This window comes from Macaca mulatta, chromosome 15 (assembly GCF_049350105.2).
Source record: "Macaca mulatta isolate MMU2019108-1 chromosome 15, T2T-MMU8v2.0, whole genome shotgun sequence".
Taxonomy (NCBI): domain Eukaryota; kingdom Metazoa; phylum Chordata; class Mammalia; order Primates; family Cercopithecidae; genus Macaca; species Macaca mulatta.
The window spans coordinates 125,176,471-125,201,029 of NC_133420.1; the positions used below are offsets into that span (position 1 = coordinate 125,176,471).

The 24,559-nt window shown below is 38.4% G+C and overlaps 1 protein-coding gene across 8 annotated transcripts in view; it reads right to left on the reverse strand.

Annotated features, from left to right (window-relative positions):
- Window positions 1–24,559, reverse strand: part of ZNF484 (zinc finger protein 484) — a 131,658-nt gene that overhangs the window by 10,706 nt on the left and 96,393 nt on the right. For 4 of the 8 annotated variants that reach the window (XM_077966476.1, XM_077966475.1, XM_015117311.3 and 1 more), the window contains one exon: window positions 18,123–18,167. In XM_077966476.1, coding sequence (XP_077822602.1) covers window positions 18,123–18,167 — 45 coding nt within the window. Of the gene's footprint in view, window positions 1–18,122; window positions 18,168–20,902; window positions 21,111–24,559 lie in introns of those variants that run through there. The other 4 variants (XM_077966478.1, XM_015117314.3, XM_002800208.4 and 1 more) reach the window with 2 other exon arrangements.

Here is a 24,559-nt window from a genome sequence, read left to right on the forward strand (position 1 = left end):
AAACAAGACAGGACCTTATTTTTTATTTTTTTATTTCTAGAGCAGGTCTAGAATATCTTTTATTCTACATTTAGCTTAGTTTAACTATTTTTTTAAAATTATACTTTAAGTTCTAGGGTACATATGCACAACATGCAGGTTTGTTACACATGTATACATGTGCCATGTTGGTGTGCTGCACCCATTAACTCATCATTTACATTAGGTATATCTCCTAATGCTATCCCTCCCCACTCCCCCCACCCCACAACAGGCCCCGGTCTGTGATGTTCCCCTTCCTGTGTCCAAGTGATCTCATTGTTCAATTCCCACCTATGAGTGAGAACATGTGGTGTTTGGTTTTTTGTCCCTGTGATAGTTTGCTGAAAATGATGGTTTCCAGCTTCATCTATATCCCTACAAAGGACATGAACTCATCCTTTTTTATGGCTGCAAAGTATTCCATAGTGTATGTGATATACAATATACTATAAAGAACCTCTACAACTCAACGACAATGAACAACATAATTTTAAAAATGGGTAAAAAGCTTAAATAGACATTTCTACAAGGAAGATATACACATAGTCAACAAGCATATGAAAAGATGCTCAACATCATTAATCAGTAGGGACATGCAAATTAAAACTACAAATACTACCTCACACCCATCAGGATGATAAAGAAAATGTCTAAAATTGACTATAATGATGGTTGTATAACTGAGTGAATATACTAAAAATCAATACATGGTACACTTTAAATGGTAAACTGTGTGGTGTATGAAGGGGAGGGCTCTTTTTTGGCACTGCCATTTCCAGATGGGATGCAATAGCTTGGCAGTCCAGTGCTTCTTTCAAGAATGAACTGTAAATGCCAGATGCAATACTTGAAATCATCTGTTTCAAAGCACTGGAAAGCTGCTGAGGTAACAAGAAATATAGGGGCTAAGACTGGAGAGGAGAGAATACTGAAGATTGAAGCTGACTTATTCAGTCACTTGGACAGTGGGAGCATTTACCAATTCTGGGTGTGGACAAAAGCTGGATTCTCGTTTTGTCCTGTCTACTGGAGAATGCAGTGGAAGGCTGCAGCTGGTTAACACAGAAACTAACATAACTCAAACACATGGCCATTTTCCCCTCAGGATATTTACTGAATTCTAGGGTATATAGGGCAGAAGACTAAAACTGTAAGCAAACAGCCTTTGCTCTTTGAAGAGCAAAGCAAAAGTCTGGTATCTGTTAAGAAAATAGTTGGGCATCTATCAGGAGGAGGGTCTTTAGAGGACAAAAGGACTCTCAGCTGAAGATTCTCAGTAGCCAAGGTTATCCAGAGGTAAACTGAGTCTTAGCAGAGCTTCAACCCAGCCTTGATTCAACACTGTCCCTGACTGGATGTACATGTTCTCCCTTCCCTCCTTTTGCTGACATAAGGAAAGACGAATCCTCTGTGGAGAAAGATAACACCATCCAGACCAGATCCTGTTCAACTTTTCTTCTTTTTTTTCTTCTTAGACAGGGTCTTGCTCTGTCATCCAGGCTGAAGTGCAGTGGCACAAACACGGCTCGCTGCAGCCTCGACCTGGGCTCAAGCAATCCTCCTGTCTCAGCCCTGCAAGTATCTGGAACTACAAGCTTATGCTACCATGCCCAGCTAATTTCTCTATCTTTTGTAGAGATGGGTTTTGCCATGTTGCCCAGGCTGGTCTGGAACTCTTGAGCTCAAGTGATCCGCCTGCTTCAGTCTCCCAGGTATGAGCCCTGCCTACAACTTTTTATACATGGTGTTTAAAACAAACAAACAAACAAACAAAAAGATAGGACCACATATCCAAAATCAGAGAAGGAAAAAATTCAATAGAAACAGTCACATAGAGAACGGGAATTAGATGAAAAGATGACTATCTTTAGAGAATTGGTTTTTATAATAAAGAATCAAATGGAAATTCAAAAATTGAAAAATCTAATATCTAAAATTAAGAAGTTCTTATACAGGTTTAACAGCAAAATACAGAATTTCTGAAATGGAAGAGAAGTAAATAGAAAATATCCAAACTGAAGCAGAGATTTTTTTTTAAAGAAAAAAACCACAGGAGCATTAGGAATATTTGTGACATAGTAAAAAAGTATAACCTATCAGAGTCTGAGAAGTTAAAGAGGAGAGTGCAGGGAAGAAGTAATATTTGAAGAAAGTAATGGCTATGAATAACATCAACCCTTAGGATTCAAGAAGCTCTTCAAATACCTCTTTACAAAACTGCAAATATTGACTATGCAAAACAATAACAGTACTATTCTCTGGGAGGTTTAAAATATATGCAGAATTTAAATTCATGGAAATAATAATGCAAAAGTGGGAGGCAGCAAATAGAATTAAAATATTTTAGTATCCTAGCATTATTAAGGAGATAAAATAGTAAGTTCAAGACGGATGTTTTAATATCTAGGGTAACAAATAAATAGTTAAAGAATTATAACAAGTAAACAAAGGAAAAAATTAAAGAGTAAAAAATTATGTAATATAAAAAGTCAAGAAAGCAATGAAAAAATAGGTAGTTCAAATCAAAAAGGCTGGGCGCGGAGGCTCACGCCTGTAATCTCAGCACTTTGGGAGGCTGAGGCAGGTGGATCACGAGGTCAGTAGATCGAGACCATCCTGGCTAACACGGTGAAACCCCGTCTCTACTAAAAATACAAAAAAATTAGCCGGGTGTGGTGGTGGGCGCCTGGAGTTCCAACTACTCGGGAGGCTGGGGCAGGAGAATGGTGTGAACCCGGGAGGCGGAGCTTGCAGTGAGCCAAGATTGCACCACTGCACTCCAGCCTGGGCAACAGAGTGAGACTCCATCTCAAAAAAATAAATAAATGAATAAAAACTAAAAAATAAAAACTAATAGTAAGGTAGTATATATAAATTCAAGTACATTAGTAATTACATTAAGTGTAAATGCCTTAAACATTCAAGTTAAAAGCAAGGATTGAAACTTCTGGTTCTAAAAAACAAAACAAAACAAAAAAAGAGTGCATTCCACCCCATTCCTCCTGCTAATTACCTAAAATCTAGAAAAATACATAAAGCATCTATCAGAAGACTAACTGGTGGAGAAAAGAAAGTAGAACCTAAGGACTTAAAAAACAACACAGTAGTGAGTTCCCTAGGACTGCTTGGAGGGAGAGAGGGAGCTCCTACGTACTGCAAAATGAGCACTAGAGGAGCTTGCAGCCTGGAAGAACCAGTGAGTACAGACAAAAAAGGCCTCCCCAAAGCATATATTTTCCAGTCAAATAATCTGAAATAGGGCAGCACTACAGGATGGGCCCTTTTGACTACACATACCTGCAAAGTTCAGAAGTACCCAAGAACACCCTCACTTCTGACACCTACTGAAAGCAGGGGGATTTCCCAGGATCACCCGTACTTCTGACACCAGTTCCAAGTCAGGGGTCCCAAGACCACCCTCAGTTTCCATAATTCGCTGGAAGAACTCACAGAAATTAGAAAAGCCATTATACTCATGGCTATGGTGTTATACAGTGGCTTTACAATGAAAGGATACAGATCAAAATCAGCCAAGGAAAGATGTGCTTAACACAGGGTCAAAGAGAGTTCCAGGTGTGAGCTTCCAGTGGTTTTCTCCCAGTGGAGTCATATGGACAGCACTTACTTCTCCCAGCGATGATGTGTGATGATAATATGCATGGAGTATTGCCAACTGGGGAAGTTCACTTGAATCTTGATGTCCAGAGTTTTTACTGAGACGTGATCATGTGGACATGAATGACTCCCATTGTGGCTGATCTTAGTCTCCAGCCCCTTTGGAGCTGATATTGCATGGCCAAGGTACCCCACTATAAACCACATGTTGGCATAGAATATTCAGTGTGGCCCAAAGCTCCTACTGTAATCACATTGTCATTATATACCATCTTGCATGGCCCAAGCAAGACATTCTAAAGATTTAGAGGTTACCTCCCAGGAGCTGAGTGCAAAAGCCAAACCTCTCTTTAGGCAAAGTTAATTCTTTACTGCACAACAGTATACTCGAGGTGAAAACTACAAAAGATGCATCCTTTGCCTTCTTCACCAAACAATGTGACTCCAAGATGGTGGGGTGGAGCTCTCTCAACCATCCCAACTGCATTAGCTCAAAGAGAGGTAGCACCCCTCTTGCCTCTCCAGCAGGCATTATATAGACTGTATTGGCTAACCCTACCCCAAATTAAGTGAATGACAGCAAAGAAGTACCTACCTTCTCCTTCCAATAGAGAGTGGAGGATGGACTATGGAGAAAGTTATAAAAAGGGGTTCTTTAAAGATGTGTATGATGCCCTGGGCATACCTATGAGCAGCCCATGTATAAAATCAATCAGAATCAACATAGAAAAAGCTTTCAGGGCTGAACTAGAGTATGGGATACTGTCCAGGTTTCAAATTGCCTTCTGGGTTGCACAAAAATGAGGGAGACCAAAGTAGAACTGCAAAGACTTTCAATACTTAAGTTGAATTTGAACTACAGCCCATAAAAATAGACCAAGACACGTACTCTAAACCCAAATGTGTTGACAACTGCTAAAATAGAGAATTTAAAGAGAAAACAGAATCTCATAACATGATATTTAGAATGTCCTAAATAAAGCCAAAATTATTCATCATCTTAAGAACCAAGAAAATCTCAACTCAAATGAGAAAAGAGCATCAACAGATAGCAACACTCAGATGAATCAGATGTTGGAATTATTTGTCAAGGATTTAAAGTAGCTAACTAAAAGTGTTGCAACAAGCAGCTGTAAATAGTCTTGAAACAAGCAGAAATATACAAATTCTCAGCAAAGAAATAAAAGGTATGAGGAAGAACAAAATGAAAATTTTAGAACCAAAAAATACAATAAATGAAATTAAAAACCTCACTGGATGATCTCAACAGCAGAATGGAGATCCAAAGAAAACAATCAGTTACCTCAGTTACCTGTAAGATAGATAAATAGAAATTATCCGTATCTGAACAATAGAAAAAATAATTGATGAAATGATTGTTTCATCAATTCCCTTGGGCTGTATTCAGCCTAAGGGACCCAGTGGGACAATAACAGAACAGCCAACAATCATTTCATCAGTCCTAGAAGAAATGAAAAAGTAGGATGGGAGACCGGAAAAAGATTTGAAAAAATAATAGCTGAAAACCTCCCAAATTTGGTAAAAGGCATAAATGTATAGATTCAAGTAGCTGACCAAATCTCCAAAAGGAAAACCTCAAATAAATCCATGTCTAGATACATTGTAAGATTTATAAAATCCAAATTCAAGAATAGAAGCTGAAAACAGTCAGAGAGAAATGACACATTACCTGTAGGGAAAGGGCAATTTGAACAAGAGTGAATTTCTCATTAAAAACCACAGATGTCAAAAGGAAGTGGCACCATATTTTTCAAGTGCTGAAGGGAAAGAGCTATCAAAATTGAATTCAATATCCAGTGAAAATAAAATAGGCTCTGTTTAAATTCTCTTAAACTTAATTCTGAGGAATTACCTGCCATTGGTAGTTAAGAAAGAAGTCTGAAAAAAATAAAAAAGGAATTAACTGCCATACATTTATGAAGCATAATTACTTAGGTAATTCTTAGGAATTACCTGCCATATATTTACTAAGCAAGATGTTCAGAACTTTATGTTGTGAACATCTTCACAACTTTACACAATATGCTTCAAGACATCAAAGAACTTACAACAATTGTCTCAGAGATTATAAAGGGTATAAGAGATGTGCAAAGTATAGCATGACCCCAAATAGAAGAAAATTCTACATGGAGTGTAAGACTAAGTTCTGTAGAGTTGATGAAACTTAAGCTTAGTCTTGGGAGATGACATGTTTAATGCAAGCAGAGTAGGGTAAAGTGATTTTTAGAAGGGAGCAGCATGAGCAAAGGTATAAAGACAGGAAAATACATGATAAATTCAGGGAACTACAAATTAGTCTGCATAATGAGAGGTCTGTATGCAGTGAAGGAAAGGTGTTTATGAGAAAAGATGATTAAATTTGTGTTTAAAACTGCCAAGAAGATGCTGGTGAGGTTGTGGAGAAATAGGAACGCTTTTACACTGTTGGTGGGAATGTAAATTAGTTCAACCATTGTGTAAGACAGTGTGGTGATTCCTCAAAGATTTAGAAGTGGAATTTGACTCAGCAATCCCATTACTGGTTATATACCCAAAGAAATATAAATCATTCTATTATAAAGATAAATGCATGCATATGTTCATTGTGGCACTATTCACAATAGCAAAGACATGGAATCAACCCAAATGCCCATCAATGATAGACTGGATAAAGAAAATGTGGCATATATGCATCATGGAATACTATGCAGCCGTAAAAAGGAATGAGATCATGTCCTTTGCAGGGATATGCAGGGAGCTGGAAGCCATTATCCTCAGCAAACTAATGCAGGAACAGAAAACCAAACACTTGATGTTCTCACTTATAAGTGGGAGCTGAACACACGGACACAGGGTGGGGAACAACACTCACTGGGGCCTATCAGGGAAGGGTGGGGGGTGGGAGAGCATTAGGGAAAAGAGCTAATGCATGCTGGGCTTAATACCTAGGTGATGGGTTGATAGGTGCAGCAAACCATCATGACACATGTTTACCTGTGCAACAAACCCGCACATGTACCCTAGAGCTTAAAATAAAAAATAAAAAAAAGACTATCAAGAAATGGCATGGAGAATACATTTGAATGAGCAAGAGTGGAAGTCCAGGCAATATTTCATGTGAAAGAATAAAACACCTAAGTTGGGGGGAAAATATTATTTAACAGGAATATAGAAAAAGAAATTGGTGTAGATAGTAATTAGAATTGATAGATGCAGTAAGAAAAAGGAGGGACTAAAGTGAAATTCTCAATTATTCGTTTTGTATACTCTGAGATTATGGTGTCATATACTGAAGTAGAGATGATGAATGGGAAAAGGTTGGAGAAAGGGAACCAGATAAAATCACTTACGTTTTGCACATATTGAGATTACAGGGATTAAACATGTAGGCAGGCTTGTTTAATCCCTGTAATTAACAGGAAGGAAGTTAGGCAGGAAGTTAGGCAGAGGCCTAGAGTGAAGATAAAGATTTGGAAGTCACCAGTAGATAATTAATAACTAAAATCATCTGAGTAAATAAGACTGCTTGAGAGGACACCTGATAAAGGAGAATGTAAAGAAAATAATCTGAAACAATTACCAGTATTGAAGAGGTGTCAGCAATAAAAACTGAGAAATCAGACAGAGTCAGGAGACAGTAACGTCTTAGAATGTATGTGGGGATTAGTTGATGGGGCTGAATGCCAAGATGGATGAAAAAAGCAAAGGACAAATAAATTTTGGCTTTTGTATTTAGGAGATGTGACAGTGATAGCTAGCTGTCTTCCAACATTCACTCATCCTTTCTTCCCTAATAACAGAACATGAATTCTTAGCTGGGTACACTAAGACTCTCTTTTCCCAGCCTACCTTAAATGTAATCAGGAAACTATGCTTTGGCCACAAAGATACAGGTGATACTTCTGAGAAGGCATTTTTTAAAGGAGAAGGTGTGAGTGCCCCTTTCCTCCCCAACCTCCCTATGCTGCTGGCCTGGAACGCTGACTCAGTTAATGCCACCCCAGCCAATCTCGGGAACCATCAAGTAATGTGAGGTTGAAAATCACAAAATGAGAATGACATACAGAACAGAAAAAAACAGTGTATGAGTTTGTGAAGACACCAGGCCATGAATGAATACTTTCAGAGTTCTTTTGCTTGATAGAATAAACTCTGAGGTGTTTAAGCCTGTAATTTTTAGATTTCAGTTATACTAAAATGCATTTTGCCAAACGATTCTAATAAAATAGACAGAAACTGTGTTGCGATTACAGACTCCTAAGCTTTTAAGCAAAAATTTCAGTACCATGTAATAGCAAAAAGACCAGTACTCCAGGAAAATATAATTCATATTTTGAATGACAATCTAAAATACATAAAACAAAAGCTGACAAAATTACATGGAGAAATTGATAAATCTACACACGCAGTGGGAGACTTCCCGACTCCCCCTCCCTACTCTGGGAGATTTTAACCAGATTACATTCATTAATCATTAGATAGAGTAACAAAAATTTGGCACGTATAGGAAAATTTCTGCAAGAAAATTGACAAGCCAGTTACAAAGGAGATGAGATCTCATACATAAAACAAATATACAATAGTCAAAAAATAAGGATTATACAGAATATCTGAACACCACAAATAAGCTCTTTTTGATGTAGATAGAAATCACACATACACACACACACACACAGAGAGAGAGAGAGAGAGAGAGAGAGAAAGAGTATATTCATCATTATATTAGGGGACCATACACGAATGACAATGTGATAGTACACAAAATGTATAAAGAATATAAATTAAAAAACAGGCTGGGTGCGGTGGCACATGCCTGTAATCCCAGTACTTTGGGAGGCCAAGGCAGGAGGATTGCTTGAGTCCACGAGTTTGAGATCAGACTGAGCAACATAGTGAGACCTTGTCTCTACAAAAAATCAAAACAACAACAACAACAAAAAGCATTGCCAACTACAGACAATTTAGTTAAAAAAAAGCCGGGGGGAATGAATCAAGCAATTCTTAAAAGAAGTGTACATGACAATAAAATTCTGAAAACCTGTTCAATCACATTAGTAACCAGGGAAATGCTAATTAAATCCAAAATGAGATATCTGCAAACTCCCCAAGACGGCTAAAATTGTAAAGATTGAAAACACCAAGTACTGGTAAAGACACAAAGTATTAAACATATCTGCACACTACTAGTAGGAATACAAACTGGCATAACAACTTTGCAAAGCTGTATAACATCATATACTAAAGTTGGAGAGGGGCCAGGTGCAGTGGCTCAGTCCTGTAATCCTAGCACTTTAGGAGGCTGAGGCAGGAGGATTGCTTGAGACCAGGAGTTCAAGACCAGCCTGGGCAACATAGCAAGATGCCATTTCTACAAAAATAAAAAAAAAAAAATTAGCCAGGCATAGTGGCACGCATCTATAGTCCCAGCTACTTGGGAGGCAGGGGTAGCAGGATCACTTAAGCCCTGAAAGTTGAGGCTGTAGTGAGCTGGGATCACACCAATGCACTCCACTCAGCCTGGGTGACAGAGCAAGACCTTGCCTTTGGATAGAAATAACTTCTGAAAGAAATGTTCACAAGAGCATATTTATAATGCATTTTATATTTCTCAATAGTAAAGGCTTAAAAATAAATGAAAATAAAATTATAATGGTACAGAAATACATACAGCATACCATCTTTTATGGAAGGAACATAATACTTTTCCTATTTGTTTTTGTCTATATAATGATACTTTGAATACACACTAAAAAAATTAGTTATCCAGATTGAGGACATGGGCTGATAGGAAAAGAAAGAGGGAGATTTTTCACTATATACTTATTTTCTTACTTTTAAATCATATGCATGTATTACCTATTCAAAATACCCATCTGACAAAGGTCTAATATCCAGATTCTACAGGGAACTTAAGCACATTTACAAGAAAAAAACAATCCCATCAAAAAGTGGGCGAAGGATATGAGCAGACATTTCTCAAAAGAAGACATTTATGTGGCCAACAATTATATGAAAAAAAGCTCAACATCACTGATCATTAGAGAAATGCAAATCAAAACCACAATGAGATACCACCTCATGCCAGTCAGAATGGCAATTATTAAAAAGTCAGGAAACAACAGATGCTGGCGAGGCTGTGGAGAAATAGGAATGCTTTTACACTGTTGGTGGGAATGTAAATTAGTTCAACCATTGTGGAAGACAGTGTGGCAATTCCTCAAGGATCTAGAACCAGAAATACCAGTTGACCCAGCAATCCCATTACTGGGTACATACCCAAAGGAATATAAATCATTCTACTAAAAGATACATGCACACGTATGTTTATTGCAGCACTATTTACAATAGCAAAGACATGGAACCAACCCAAATGCCCATCAATGATAGACTGGATAAAGAAAATGTGGTACAGATACAACATGGAATACTATACAGCCATAAAAAGGAATCAGATCACATGCTTTGCAGGGACCTGGATGAAGCTGGAAACCATCATCCTCAGCAAACTAACACAGGAACAGAAATCCAAACACTGAATGTTCTCTTATAAGTGGGAGTTGAATAATGAGAACACACAGACACAGGGCAGGGAACAAGCCACACCAGGGCCTATCGAGGGGTCGGGGGGTAAGGGGAGAGAAAGCATTAGGACAAATAGCTAATGCAAGCAGGCTTAAAACCTAGATGATGGGGGCCGGGCGCGTTGGCTCACACCTGTAATCCCAGCACTTTGGGAGGCCAAGATTGGTGGATCACCTGAGGTCGGGAGTTTGAGACCAGTCTGACCAACATGGAGAAACCCCATCTCTACTAAAAATACAAAATTAGCCAGGCACGGTGGCTCACACCTGTAATCCCATCACTTTGGGAGGCCGAGGCAGGTGGATCACGAGGTCAAAGACCATCCTGGCTAACACGGTGAAACCCCGTCTCCACTAAAAAACACAAAAAATTAGCCAGGCCTGGTGGCGGATGACTGTAGTCCCAGCTACTCGGGAGGCTGAAGCAGGAGATTCACTTGAACCTGGGAGGCGGAGGCTGTGGTGAACCGAGATCGCACCATTGCACTCCAGCCTGGGCAACAAGAGCGAAACTCCATCTCAAAAAACAAAGCAAAACAAAACAAAACAACAATAACAAAAAAACAAGCCTAGATGATGGGTTGATGGGTGCAGCAAACCACCATGGCACGTGTATACCTATGTAACAAACCTGCAAGTTCTGCACATGTATACTGGAACTTAAAGTAAAATTTTAAAAAAAGAGAATATTGCACCCATTAATATTAGAAAGATCGTTCAGAACTGAAGAAAAGAGTCCTTGAAATTAAAAATACAATACTAATGAGAAACTCAGTAACCTGAAACTTTCCATGATACTGCACAGAGCACTTCTTCTTGGGCTGATTTTAATCCACATCCTCTTTTTGCAATGAACTATAAGCGTGAGTATAATGGCTTTCCTGAGTTGTGTCAGTCCTTCTCGTGAATTATTGAAACTGAGGGTGGTCTTGGAGATTCCTGAGCTTGCAGTTTCTGTCATAAGTGAGGGTAGTCTTAGAGACGCCTAAATAATTGTACTTGGGCTTGTATCTGGGTGTCAATAGGGCTGTATTCCTTCTGGAGGTTCTAAGGGAATATCCATTTCCTTGATTTTTCTAGCTTCTAGAGGTCACCTGTATTCTTTGGCCTTAAAATAACACAAAGTTGTCACTGTTCTGGAGGTCATATGTCCAAAGTAGGTCCTGCTGGGCTGCATTCATTCTGGAGACTCTACAGGACAATCCATTTCTATGTCTTACCCAGCTTCTTGAGACTCAAGAGATCTAACTTTGAGAAACATAAGAATTCCTAGTATCATGTGGAAGGGACAGCCCATGCCAGTAGCTGAGTATCAGGTAGAGAGTAACTATGAGCAGGTCGACAACTCCAAGAGGAGTTTCTTTAAAGAGCCGAAATGAATAGCATGTAATCTAGAGCCAACGGCCTGGGTCTTATTTTCCTGGCTTCGTCATTCAGGAGCTGTGTGATCTTGGGCAAATTACTTCTCTGCGTAACAGTTTTCCTCCTCTGTAAAATGAGAATAATTATTATTGATAGCTGTCTTTGTTTACCGTTGCTATAAAGGACTACCTGAGCCTGGGTAATTTATAAAGAAAAGAGGTTTATTTGGCTCATGGTTCTGCAGGCTGTGCAAGAAGCATGGCATCAGCATCTGCATCTGGGGAGGGCCTTCAAGCTGCTTCCATTCATGGCAGAAGGGGAAGAGAAGCCAGTGTATGCAGAGATCATATGGCAAGAGAGGAAGAAAGAGAGAGAATGGGAGGTAGCAGGCTCTTCTCAACAACCAACTCTCATGGAACTCATAAGATTGAGAACTCACCACCTCCCCAGAGACAGCATTAATCTATTCATGAGGGATCTGTCCCCATGACCAAAACACTTCCCATTATGCCCTACCTCCTACACTGGGATCAAACTTCTCTTTTATTTTTTATTTATTTATTTGAGATGGAGTCTTGCTCTGTTGCCCAGGCTGGAGTGCAATGGCACGCTCTCGGCTCACTGCAAGCTCCGCCTCCCTGGTTCACCCCATTCTCCTGCCTCAGCCTCCCGAGTAGCTGGGACTACCGCTGCCCACCACCATGCCCAGCTAATTTTTTTTTTGTATTTTTAGTAGAGACGGGGTTTCACCATGTTAGCCAGGATGGTCTCGATCTCCAGACCTTGTGATCTGTCTGTCTCAGCCTCCCAAAGTGCTGGGATTACAGGCATGAGCCACTGTGCCCAGCCCTCTTTTATTTTTAAAATTTCTTTTTATTTATTTATTTTTGTAAGAGACAGGGTCTCGCCATATTACCAAGCTGATCTCAAACTCCTGGCCTCAAGTGATCCTCCTATCTTGGCTTCCTGAGTAGCTGGGATTACACACAAGCCACCATCTAGGGATCAAATTTCAGCATGAGATTTGGAGAGGATAAATATCCAAACCACAGTAATAACTCCTAGGGTTTGTGACTGAATTAGTTAATAGAGAATGCTTATAGTGCCTAGCATATAGTAAGCACTGTATTAATGTTTATATTACTGTTATTATTTAACATATTGTAATATATTGAGAAGGTATTTATATACATGGGAAGACTAGAGATGAATTAGTGATATGTATAATATATATTGTATATGTCTGTATGGAAAACAAAACAAATAATTAAGCCAGAGACTTATAATTTCGGGTAAAACAAAAAGCACTGCATAAAAAGTAAATGGCTCACTTGTGAATATTGTTAAAATCGTCATCATAATAAAATGCAGCCTATTGATTTACCCCAAATTATGATATACCCATATTAGGCTGGGCGCGGTGGCTCACACCTACAATTCCAGCACTTTGGGAGGCTAAGGTGGGCGGATTGCTTGAGCCCAGGAGTTCAAGACCAGCCTGGGCAACATGGTGAAACCCCATCTCTACTAAATAAATAAATAAATAAAATACCCATATTAGAAGGAGGGTACATGAGAAATGTGTACGTGAGTGTCAAGGGCCTGAGTGTCTGAAAGAAAGCTAATTCCTTAATTCCATTGTGTTATCTGTAGATAACTGCTTAAGACTGAAAGCCTAGAAATACCAATACAAACATGTTATTTAGACATATGAAAGTAAACAGCAAAAGACAGTAAACTGAGTTCAAAGTGATTACCTTTGAGAAGCTGAAATTTGAGGGTGAAGAGAGCAGATGACAACTGTTTTATTCTAAGAAACCACAAAGAACAATTTGACTAAGTAACTACAGGTAAAATGTTCATGACATTGAAAATGAAATACTTATTTTTAAAAGTTCAAATGCAAAGGACAAAGAGGCAGTTATAATTGAACAAAACGTATAAGACTATGCTTAATATATGAAGTCCTCTGTTCAAAATCAATAAACTGGATTCCACTCCTGGAAAGATACAGCAGATGCACTTGTCTCGACTCAGCCTGTTAAGTTCATCTGCAAACCATAGACATTATCCATCAAACTAACATACAGAGACTCTGAAAGGTAAAGAAAAATAGGCACCCTGGCTAAGGGCCTCAGGAACCAGGAAGCTAAACAGTAATGAGCTCTCTGTGTCTTTCGGCCTCATATAGATAGCCCTGACCAGGTGTTCGAAAAACCTACAATCCAGAAACACCAACAAGTGCGTACAAAAAGGCCTGGAAAAAAGTGCTCTCTCTAGCTAAAAGACCAGGAAAGGGGCAACAGAGAAAAAAAACTTTTAGACAAAACCTACTCCAAGCAAATACCACAGATAATAAAACAACAAAAAACTGTGGACTTGATTCATCTCTCATCAGCAAAGACTCAGTGGTTAGCCTAGGCTCCTGTATTTGCCTGGCTGTCTGGGGATGCCCCTCCACTACAATAGGGTAGTATGAGAAAAAGCCAACTGGGGAGCTGGGACTTGCATCTCTGCACAGTGGTAATGGGTAGCTTTCCCGCCAGTGGGAGCCACATCAGGGCTGGACTTCCATTCCTACCTGGCAGTAAAGCGACAGTCTTTCCATCACCACAGGTATGGTGTGAGAGGAGGCCAGATGAAAATCCAAGACCTCCATCCCTCTGAGAGGTAACGAGGCCCCATCCAACCTAACAATATCAGAGAAGACAGCATGAAGAGCAGAAACAAGGTACCCTCTCCTGTCAGACAAAGTGATGTCACCAGAGGTCTACTGGGGAGCCTGAACTGCCAACCCCAACTAGCAGTAATGAGGTGTCTCTCTCCCCACAGACTGTCAACAGAGTTCAAGTAGGGAACCTGCAAATTCACATCCACCTGGCGGTAGCACAGCAAGGTCCCCCAATTCCCACACTGGCCCAGAGGACGCCTGCTAAAAAAGAGGACTCAAATAAGATCTAGAGTCTAAGGTTTCCACCATACATTACAAAATCGTTTGAATAACCGAGAACCAGGAAACCTCAACTTGAATAAGGAAATGACCAATCAACAGATACTAAAACTGAAGTGATGCATGTTATCAGAATTATTTCATAAGGATTTTAAAGCAGTCCTCATAAAAATGTTTTAATAAGCATATGAACACACTTGAAACAATAAAAAAATTTCAACAAAGAAATAGAGAAGAGATGAAGAAATCAAATGAAAATTTTAGAACTAAAAAATAACCAATATTAAAAACTCAATAGATGGGCTCAAAAGAAGGGAGACAACAGAAGAAATAATCTGAGTACTTGAAAATAAAATAGAAATGATCTAATCTAAAGAATGGAGGAAAACAGACCGAGAAAAAAATGAACAGACCCTCAGAGACATGTGGGACAGTAACAAAAAATCTAACATTTGTGTCATTGGAGTTCCAGAAAAAGAAAAAGAAGAGAAAGATATGTAGTGGGGCTAAACAAGTATTTGAAGAAATAATGAATGAAAATTTCTGAAACTTCCCAAAAGATATACACTTACAGATAGAAGCTGAGCAAATCCCAAAAAGAAAAAAAAAACAAAGAAATTCATACTAAGAAAGAATTCTAGTCAAACTTCTGAAAACTACAGACAAAGAAAGAATGCTGAAAGCATTCAGAGAGAAACTACACATTATCCATAGGAGAAAAAGAATTGGAATGACAGTGTGTGATACTAAGAACGATGGCTCCCCAAAGATGTTCACATCTTAATTCCCAGAAATTGTGAATATGTGGGGTTACATGGCAAAAGGGAAGTCAGGTTTCAGATGAAATCTAGATGGCTAAATTGGCTGCCCTTAAAATAGGGAGATTAATTATTTTGGATTATCTGGGTGCACTGAATATAATCACAAATTTGCTTAAAAGTTAAATCAGGAGGGCCAGGCAAGGTGGCTCACACCTGTAATTCCAACACTTTGGGAGCCTGTAATTCCAACACTTTGGGAGGCCGAGGCGGGCGGATCACCTGAGGTCAGGAGTTTGAGACCAGCCTGACCAACATAGAGAAATTCCGTCTCTACTAAAACATACAAAATTAGCAGGGCGTGGTGGCATATGCCTGTAATTCCAGCTACTTGGAAGGCTGAGGCAGGAGAATCGCTCGAATCCAGAAGGCAGAGGTTGTGGTGAGCCAAGAGCGCACCACTGCACTCCAGCCTGGGCAACAAGAGCAAATCTCCGCCTTAAAAAAAAAAAAAAAAGTTAAAGCAGAGGCAATAAAAGAGAGTCAGAGAAAGATGTGACTACAAAAGAATGGTCAGAGAGATACAACGTTGATGGCTTTGAAGTTGGAGGAAAGGGCCACAAACTGAAATGTGTGCACCCACTAGAAGCTAGAAAAGCCATGGAAAATAGAAACAGATTCTTTCTTACAGCCTGTAGAAAGGAATACTGCCCTTTTGACACCTTGATTTTAGTTCAGTAAGACCCATGTCGGCCTTCTAAAATATAGAACTGTATGTTAAAAAAAAAAAAAAAAGTGTTATTTTAAGCAACTAAATTTTTGATAATTTATTTCAGCAGCAACAGAAAATGAACATGCAGTTTTAACTAATATCTCATCAGAAACTCTGGAGGTCAGAAGGAAGTAGCACATTTTTCAAGTGCTAAAAAAAAAAAAACTATCAACTTAGAATTTTGGATCAGGCAAAAATATCCTTCAGGAGAACGTGGAAATCAAGACATTCTCAGTCCTCCAAAAATTTATATGTTTAGGCTCTAACTCCTAATGGAACTGTATTTGGAGATAGGGCTTTTAAGAGGTAATTACGGTTAAATGAGGTAGGGGTCCTAATCTGATAAGACAGGTGGCCTTATAGAGAGAGATTCTCTCTCCATAGGCAGGCAGGCAGGCGGTCACTAGGGAATGGCCTGTGAGCACATAGTGAGAATCTGGTTTTCGTCTACAAGCCAGGAAAAGAGCCCTCAGCAGAACCTGACCATGCTCGCACCAAGATCTTTGAGTTCCAGCCTCCCTGTGAGAAAATAAATTTTTGTTGTTTAGTCCACCCAGTCTATGGTACTTTGTTATGGCAGCCTGAGCTGACTAAGACAACTACCAACAACTCTGCACACATAAATTTGACAACTTAGATGAAAGGGTACAGTTCCTGAAAACACACAAACTACCACAACCCTCTCAATATTAAGTAGACAATATGAATAGCCCGTAACTCTTAAAGAAACTGAGTTTGTAATCTTAAAACTTCCAAAAAAGAAATCTCTAGACCCAGACAGTTTCTCTGGAGAATTCTACCAAATATTTGAAGAATTAACATAATTAACATCAATTCTACACAGTTTTTTCCAGAAAAAACTGAGAAGAGAAGGGAATACTTCCCAGTTTATTGTGTGAGGCTATGATTTCTCTGACACAAAAACTGGACAAAGTATAGAAAAATAAAACACAAACTATACACAATCTCTGGCAGAATAATCAATATAAAGGAACACATTCCAACTGATTTTATGAGGCCAGGGTTATCCTGATACCTAAACCAGAAATAGTAGCAAGAGAAAAAAAAGAAAGAGAGAGAGACAGAAAGAAAAAAAAAGTGATACCCTTCATAAATATGATACAAAAACCCTTAACAAAATATTAGCAAATACAAATAATTTAAAAAGTATATACCACAACCAAGTGGAGTTTATTCCATGGATGCAAGGCAGGTCCAATATTAAAAAATCAATCAGTGTAATCTACCGTACCAACAGATTCAACAAGTAAAATCACATTATCACGTCAATTGGTACAGAAACAGCATAAAACAAAATTCAACTTCCATTCATGATAAAACCTCAAGTTTGTTTCAGAAGATGGTCCTGGGACAAGGAGCATTGATGTTCTGTGGAAATTTGTGAGAAATAAAAATTCTCATATCCCATCCCATAGCTACTAAATCAGAATCTGAATTCAAATGCAAATGCAAGTAAAGTGTCAGAAGCACTGTTCTATAAGACAGCAACAGAAAAACTGTGGCTACTTTTTGTATTTTTAGCGGAGACGGGGTTTCACCATGTTGGCCACGTTTGTCTGGAACTCCTGACCTCAGGTGATCCACCCACCTCGACCTCCCAAAGTGCTGGAATTACAGGTGTGAGCCGCTGCACCTGGCCTGTTAGTGCACTTTCGGTAGGTTTGCTGTTGAAGACTGTTCTGTCATTAACTATCTGGAGATCTATCAAAAAATTTCTCAAACACCAAGAACCATGAAATCTTTACCACAGATGAAATAAATTACTTGTGAATTTTATTAATATAAACCATGTATCCAATTTCCATTATTGCTATGTCTTTCAGGAAGATCAGAGACAATTTAACAGTTCAAAGTTCATAACTGTGTAAGACCATATATTCTAAACTTGATTCGGGGTTGACAGTCTCGTCTTCATTTTCTCTGATCTTAGTTTTTATTTATCTAGTCTTGTCATCTTACTATAGGGATTGTTAGATGTCTCCTAAAATCCACTAAAAGTAAAAGAAAGCAACAAATAAACAGATGAACAAATAAGAACTCACCAGGGACTTGGTCATTTTTGGCTCTTCAGACAAAGGGGCAGAGATCTGAGAAAACAGATGGGTAGAGGTAGAGATGAGAGAAGGAAGTGTGCCAATGTCACACATGGACACATACATCATTTACTGCCCATGTGCCTTACTCAAAAATTTATTTCTGGAGCTACAACAATTAAAATATCATCCCATCCCATACTGTACAAAGATTTAAGTGCAAAAGTTTTACCATAACATGGTTAATAAAAAAGAAAGATTAGAAACATTTAGATATCCAATAATTGTGGAGTGCTTAAATACTTTATAAAATATCCAAAGGACATACTGTTCTATTACATCATTATACTATCTGATTTCACAGGCCCTTCAAGTTATCATCAACCCTGGTACCTAACTCCTCACTACCACTCTTCAATCTGCTCTAAGTGCCAATTGGTGCCCAGAGACTACTCCCAGAAGCCATTACTGAAACCTCAGATTCACTGATTCCCATGCCTTACTGCCCATGAGCCCTGCATCACTCATCCTACAATTCCTGATCACAGAGTCTTCAATTCCTCTACCTTAATTGTTCTGGCTCTTTACCAATCACTCCCACGTCCCCATGACTGACCTCTATGCCTGTATGACTACCCACCGCACATCTCCATCAGCCATCCAAAGAGTGCCAATTCCAGGCATACCTGTCCCTGCACTGGGGCCTTAGCACACGAATACATCTCCCTCCGCTGACACAGCTGGCTATAAACTCCTCCACATACACAAATAGGAACTCATGAACAAATCTGGCGCAATTCTTGAATGTATAGAATAAATTTATAAATAGAAAACACTTCTAAATCTAATTGTGAAAAGACTATTTACAGAGAAAGAATTAAGGAAATAAGAAAACTCTTTATCTGCAGTAGTGAAAGCTAAATGATGTCGGAAATAGCATCTAAAAGACCTCTCCTCTGTCAGGGCCAGAGAGACATTTTCAGAAATAAAATCACTTGCAGAGTATCTTTATCTTTGAGAGAAATACTGAAAGAAGTAGTCCAAATAAATGTAAATTGAATCACACATCAAGAAATGTTGAATAGGAAAATATTGTTCAGCAATAATTATTGCAAAAGATATATAATTATAAAAAAGGAAAATGTGACAATGTGACAATGTGATAAAGAGGCCACTAAAGAGAAAATTAATAATACCCTATGATAAAACATTCCTAATAATCTCAGGAAGAAAATGGAAAAAATGGGGTGCAGAATGGAAACAATGAGCAGAAATTCAATCAATCCAATGAAAATATTATATAAAGAAAAGGCAGAAAATAAAAAGAGTTAAATAGTAAACATCAAATGGAAGGCATAAAATCAGATAAATCATTATTACACTAAACTGAGAGGTAAAATTCTATCAACAGAGACTACAAGTTGGATTTGAAAAAAACAAAAGATATCTATTGTAAACAAATAGGTAATCTGACACAGAGACAAATATGGATATAAAATAAAGCTCGGGGCAAAGACACATCATCCAAATGCAATAAAAGTAAAAACAGGTGTGGCAATGTAAGTATCAAAGTGGAATTCGATATTAAAAAGTGTTTTTCTTTTTTCTTTTTGGTTGAAAAAAGGGATCTTATAATACCATTTAATACATGAAAAAGGATAAAAAATGCATTAACCATTAGGTGTACGTATGCCCGTCCCTCAGACACACAAATAAAATTAGCAAAAAAGCACATATAACTGCAAAGTGAACTATTAAAGTAAGAGATTTTTATTGTATCTCTTCCAGAATATTAAACAAGTAGATCAAAATTAGGAAAGATAAAGATTTGAAAAATACCAACAGGCAAGACTTAAAGAGAATTTTGGCCCATACAACAAAATATAATTTTTCTCTTATATCTGTTGAACAAAGTTCATTGAGTAACTTGGCTTCAAGGAAAATCTTGATAAACTGCTAAAAGTTGAGACTTGATACTCTGCATTTTCTGACAATAGAATAAAATAAAAGACAGCTAAAACATACTTTAATAATTTGGGAATGAAGAAACTCCCCTAAATAACTAAGGATCAAAGGGAAACATCAAGATGAATTTATACATTTCATAGATAAAGATGTAGTTAAGGAAACTTTACTACCCTAAGTGTATCCAGCATAAAACTTAAGAAAAGAAGGGAAAGAACAACAAATTACATCAAAAAGTGGGAAAAAGAGAAAGTACGTAAAAAGAAAAAGAGAAAAAATTTAATATTAAAAGAGTAGGGAGTAGTTTATTGGACATTTCAAAATATCCAGTAAAACAGATAGACCTTTCAGACGCTTGATTCTTTTTAAATAGGGAGAGAAAGAATGAATGATATATAAATACAATAACCGTAATGGTAAAGGAGCTACTAATCTTGGATATGAAACAGAACAAAATGGAAATGGAAATATGCAATTCTATGTAACATATTCTTTAAATCTTTAGCAAAATACATCATGATCATGAAACAGAAACGAAAATGTAAACAGATCGGTATGTATAAAAGAGAGGAAACTAAGATGTGCATCATTCACTCCTCAGATCCCTCCTTAGTCCCCACAGTCATCCTCCCCCACAACCCCACAGTCCGCCCTCACTCCGCCCTCAGATCCACCACCAGAGACCCCCAGTCCGTCCTCACTCCGCCTGCAGATCCACCACCAGAGACCCCTCAGTGCCCTCTCACTGCTCCCTCAGATCCACCATCAGAGATCGCTCCGACTTCCACTATTCCATCCATTGACCGTCCGTCCCCATCACTGACCGGAGGGCTCACGACAGACATCAGAGATTCTTCTTGCTCAGTCCACAGATGCTGCCATCCCTCTATTCACCTGCCCCTCACCCACGTTCTCTCAGGACAGTGGTCATTTGCTTCGGGCGGTGACTATAGTCGCAAGAACCAGAACAGGACCCACTTCCTTTTTCTCAATGCCTCCCTACTTCTTACAGCGCTGCCTGGGTGTGCGCATGCTCAGCAGTCTTCGTGGCCGAAGGTTGCCAGTAGTCAACATGGCGCTTTGCCAAACACGCTCCCGTTTCAGTGGCTTAGGCGGGGCGCCAGTATGGCGGCGCCCATGTAGACACTCTGGCCTGTGTGCGGCCATGTTGAGGTGATGTAGCGATTGAGGGGCTGAGGGTTGTCCAGAGGGAAGGCAGCAAGCAGAGGTGTGTCCCATCATACTAAGCCAGGACACAATCAAAGCCTGTCACCTCAGGTTACAATCTTTCTCCAGTGCTTCTGTGGACACAACAACACTGTTAACCAACCGGAACTAATCAGCATTTACGTAATACCGCAAACGCAGCGGAATACACATTTTTTTTTCATGTCCATGGGACACTTAGCAAGATATGAGGTAACCTGGGCCATAAAACAAATCTCAGCAAATTTAAAACAACTGAAATCATACAGAGTTTGTTCTCTGAACACAATAGAATTAAACTAGAAATCAGTAACACGAAGATAAAAGGAAAATCTCCAAACACGTGAAAACACATGCTAAATAATCCATTGTTCAAAGAGAAAGTCTCAGATTTTTAAAATACATTGAAATGAATGAAAGTGAAACACAACATATCAGAATTTGTGAGATGTGGCCAAATCAGTGGTGAGAGATAAATTTATACCACTAAGGGCTTACATTAGAAAAGAAAAAAAATTTTGAAGTAATAACGAAGTAATAACCAAGCTCCCCACTTCTAGAAAAAGAAGAGCAAAATAAACCAAAAGCAAGTGAAAAAAAGTAAATAATAAGGATAAGAAGATAACTCAATAAAATGTAAAAAGAAAAATAGAGAAAAACCAATTAAACAAAAGCTGGTTCTATAAATGTCAATAAAATTTACAAGCCTACAGAGGAGACACAAAACATCAATATCAAGAATGAAACAGGAGATACCACTGTAGACGATGACAAAATCAAAAGAATAAAGAGAACACTACAAACAACTCTACAAATATAAATTTCACAATATAGATAAAATGCATTAATTCTTGAAAAAGCACAAATTCTCTCTTACAAAATGAAATAGTTATGTTGAATAGCCCTAGAATTGAAGTCATAATTTGAAACATCTGAAAAAGAAATCGTCAGGCCTGGATAGATAGATCAGAGAATTCTAACAAACATTTAAAGGTTAACACGAATTATATCCAGTCTCTTCCAGAATAAAGGATAGAAAGAAGCCAATAGAAAGATATTCCAACTAATGAGGCCAGTGTTACTCTGGTATCAGAGCTAAAGACAGAAGGAGAATGGAAATCAGTATTCTTCATGAATCTAGATGGAAAAAGTTCTCAACCAAATAATAGCAAAAATAATTCAACAATATATAAAAATAATTACAAACCACGAACAAGTGATGTTTATTCCAGGAATAATAAGCTGTCTTGGTATTCAAAAATCAATTTGTGTAACCCGCCACATTAGCAAGCTAAAGATAAGCATATTACATGATTATATCAATGCAGGAAAAGCGTTTGAAAAACATTCAACACCCATTTATAATGAAAAAAAACTTTCAGGAATTAGGAACAGAGGTAAACTTTCTAACTTTTAAGTTAGAAAAAAATCTACAGCTAACATAAAACTAAAAGATGAAAGAGATTGAATGCTTTCCCATTCAGTTTGGGAAGAAGAAAAATAGGTCTGTGCTCATCATTTTTATTCTACGTAGCTCTGGAAGACCCACCCAGCTCACAAAAATTCTCTCCATAACCAGACTCTAGCCAGGCTCCTTTGAACTCTCTTGTCAACTAAACCCTGGCTTTTGGGCTTTTGTGTTGTCTATGCATTGCCCAATATTAGTAAGAATCCTAGCAATTTAGTCAGAATCCTCCATCTTCATATCTAATAACAAATTAGATATCATAATCACCATTGATATCTAATTTGTTTTCTTATTGTCTACCATCCCCAGGTGATATCTGATCACTCTGGCATGGTTTCAGCAAGAATCCTGTGAGGTCAGTTTAGCCAGATTCCCTCCTATTAGTAATTTTCCATACACTACCAACCTTCCACCCTACTCTGTGGCTGTAAAATCTCTACTTTCCCCTATATTCAGAGGGAAACCTGAATATATGGAAACTGGAGATTACTGCAAAACCCTATTGCAGTAATCTCTATATCTATTGCAATAATCCCTCTTAATAAAGTCTGTCTTACTATTTTTTAACAGGTGTCACAAATAGTTTTTTCTATAATACAGCTCAACAAAACAAGTCCAAAATAGAAGAATAAAATGGGAGGAATTATTCTACCCAATTTTTTAACTTTTTACGTAGTTACAGAAATCAAGACAGTGTGGTATTAGCAGTGGGATAGACAGTTCAATAAAACAGAATTGAGAACTCAGAAATAGATCCATACAACTACAACCAACTGACTTTTGAAAAAGGTGCTATATCAATTCAGTAGTAGAGTGGTTCTGGAGCAGTTAGATATCATAGACAAAACAACGAACCTCAATCTAACCTCATGTCTTTATTTAAAAAAAGGATCGGCCGGGCACAGTGGCTCACGCCTGTAATCCCAGCACTTTGGGAGGCCGAGGAGGGTGGATCACGAGGTCAGGAGATTGAGACCATCCTGGCCAACACGGTGAAACCCTGTTTCTACTAAAAACAAAAAAAAATTAGCCAGGCGTGGTGGCGGGAGCCTGTGTTCCCAGCTACTCGGGAGAATGGCGTGAACCCTGGAGGCGGAGCTTGCAGTAAGCTGAGATGGCACCACTGCACTCCAGCCAGGGCCACAGAGTGAGACTCTGTCTCAAAAAAAAAAAAAAAAAAAAAAAAGATCATAGATCTCAATATAAAAATATGAAATTTAATGAGAAATTCTTCAGGATGTAGGACTTGATGAATAATTATTAGACATGACACCAAAAAAAACCACACACACACAAAGAATTTATTATTTGGATGTTATCAAAATTTAAAACTTTTGGCCTGCATAAGAGCCTGTTAATAAAAAGACAAGGTAAAAACTAGGAGAAAACTGCAAATCACACTTGATAAACCATATCTGACAAGGAGCTCATATCTAGAATATTCTTGAAGTTTTCAAAAGTCAACAACAACAACAACAAGAAAAAACAATCCAATTAGAAAATGGGCTAAAGGCATGAACAGATATTTCACTGAACAGGATATATTGATGGAAAATGAGAAAATAAAATAACTTTTATCAGAGGAATGCCAGTCCTTTTAAATTATCAAGCCCAGAGAGACATTAAAGTGAGACAGCAGGCCGGGCGTGGTGGCTCACGCCTGTAATCCCAGCACTTTGGGAGGCAGAGGCAGGCGGATCACGAGGTCAGGAGATCGAAACCACGGTGAAACCCCGTCTCTACCAAAATACAAAAAATTAACCGGGCGCGGTGGCAGGCGCCTGTAGTCCCAGCTACTCCGGAGGCT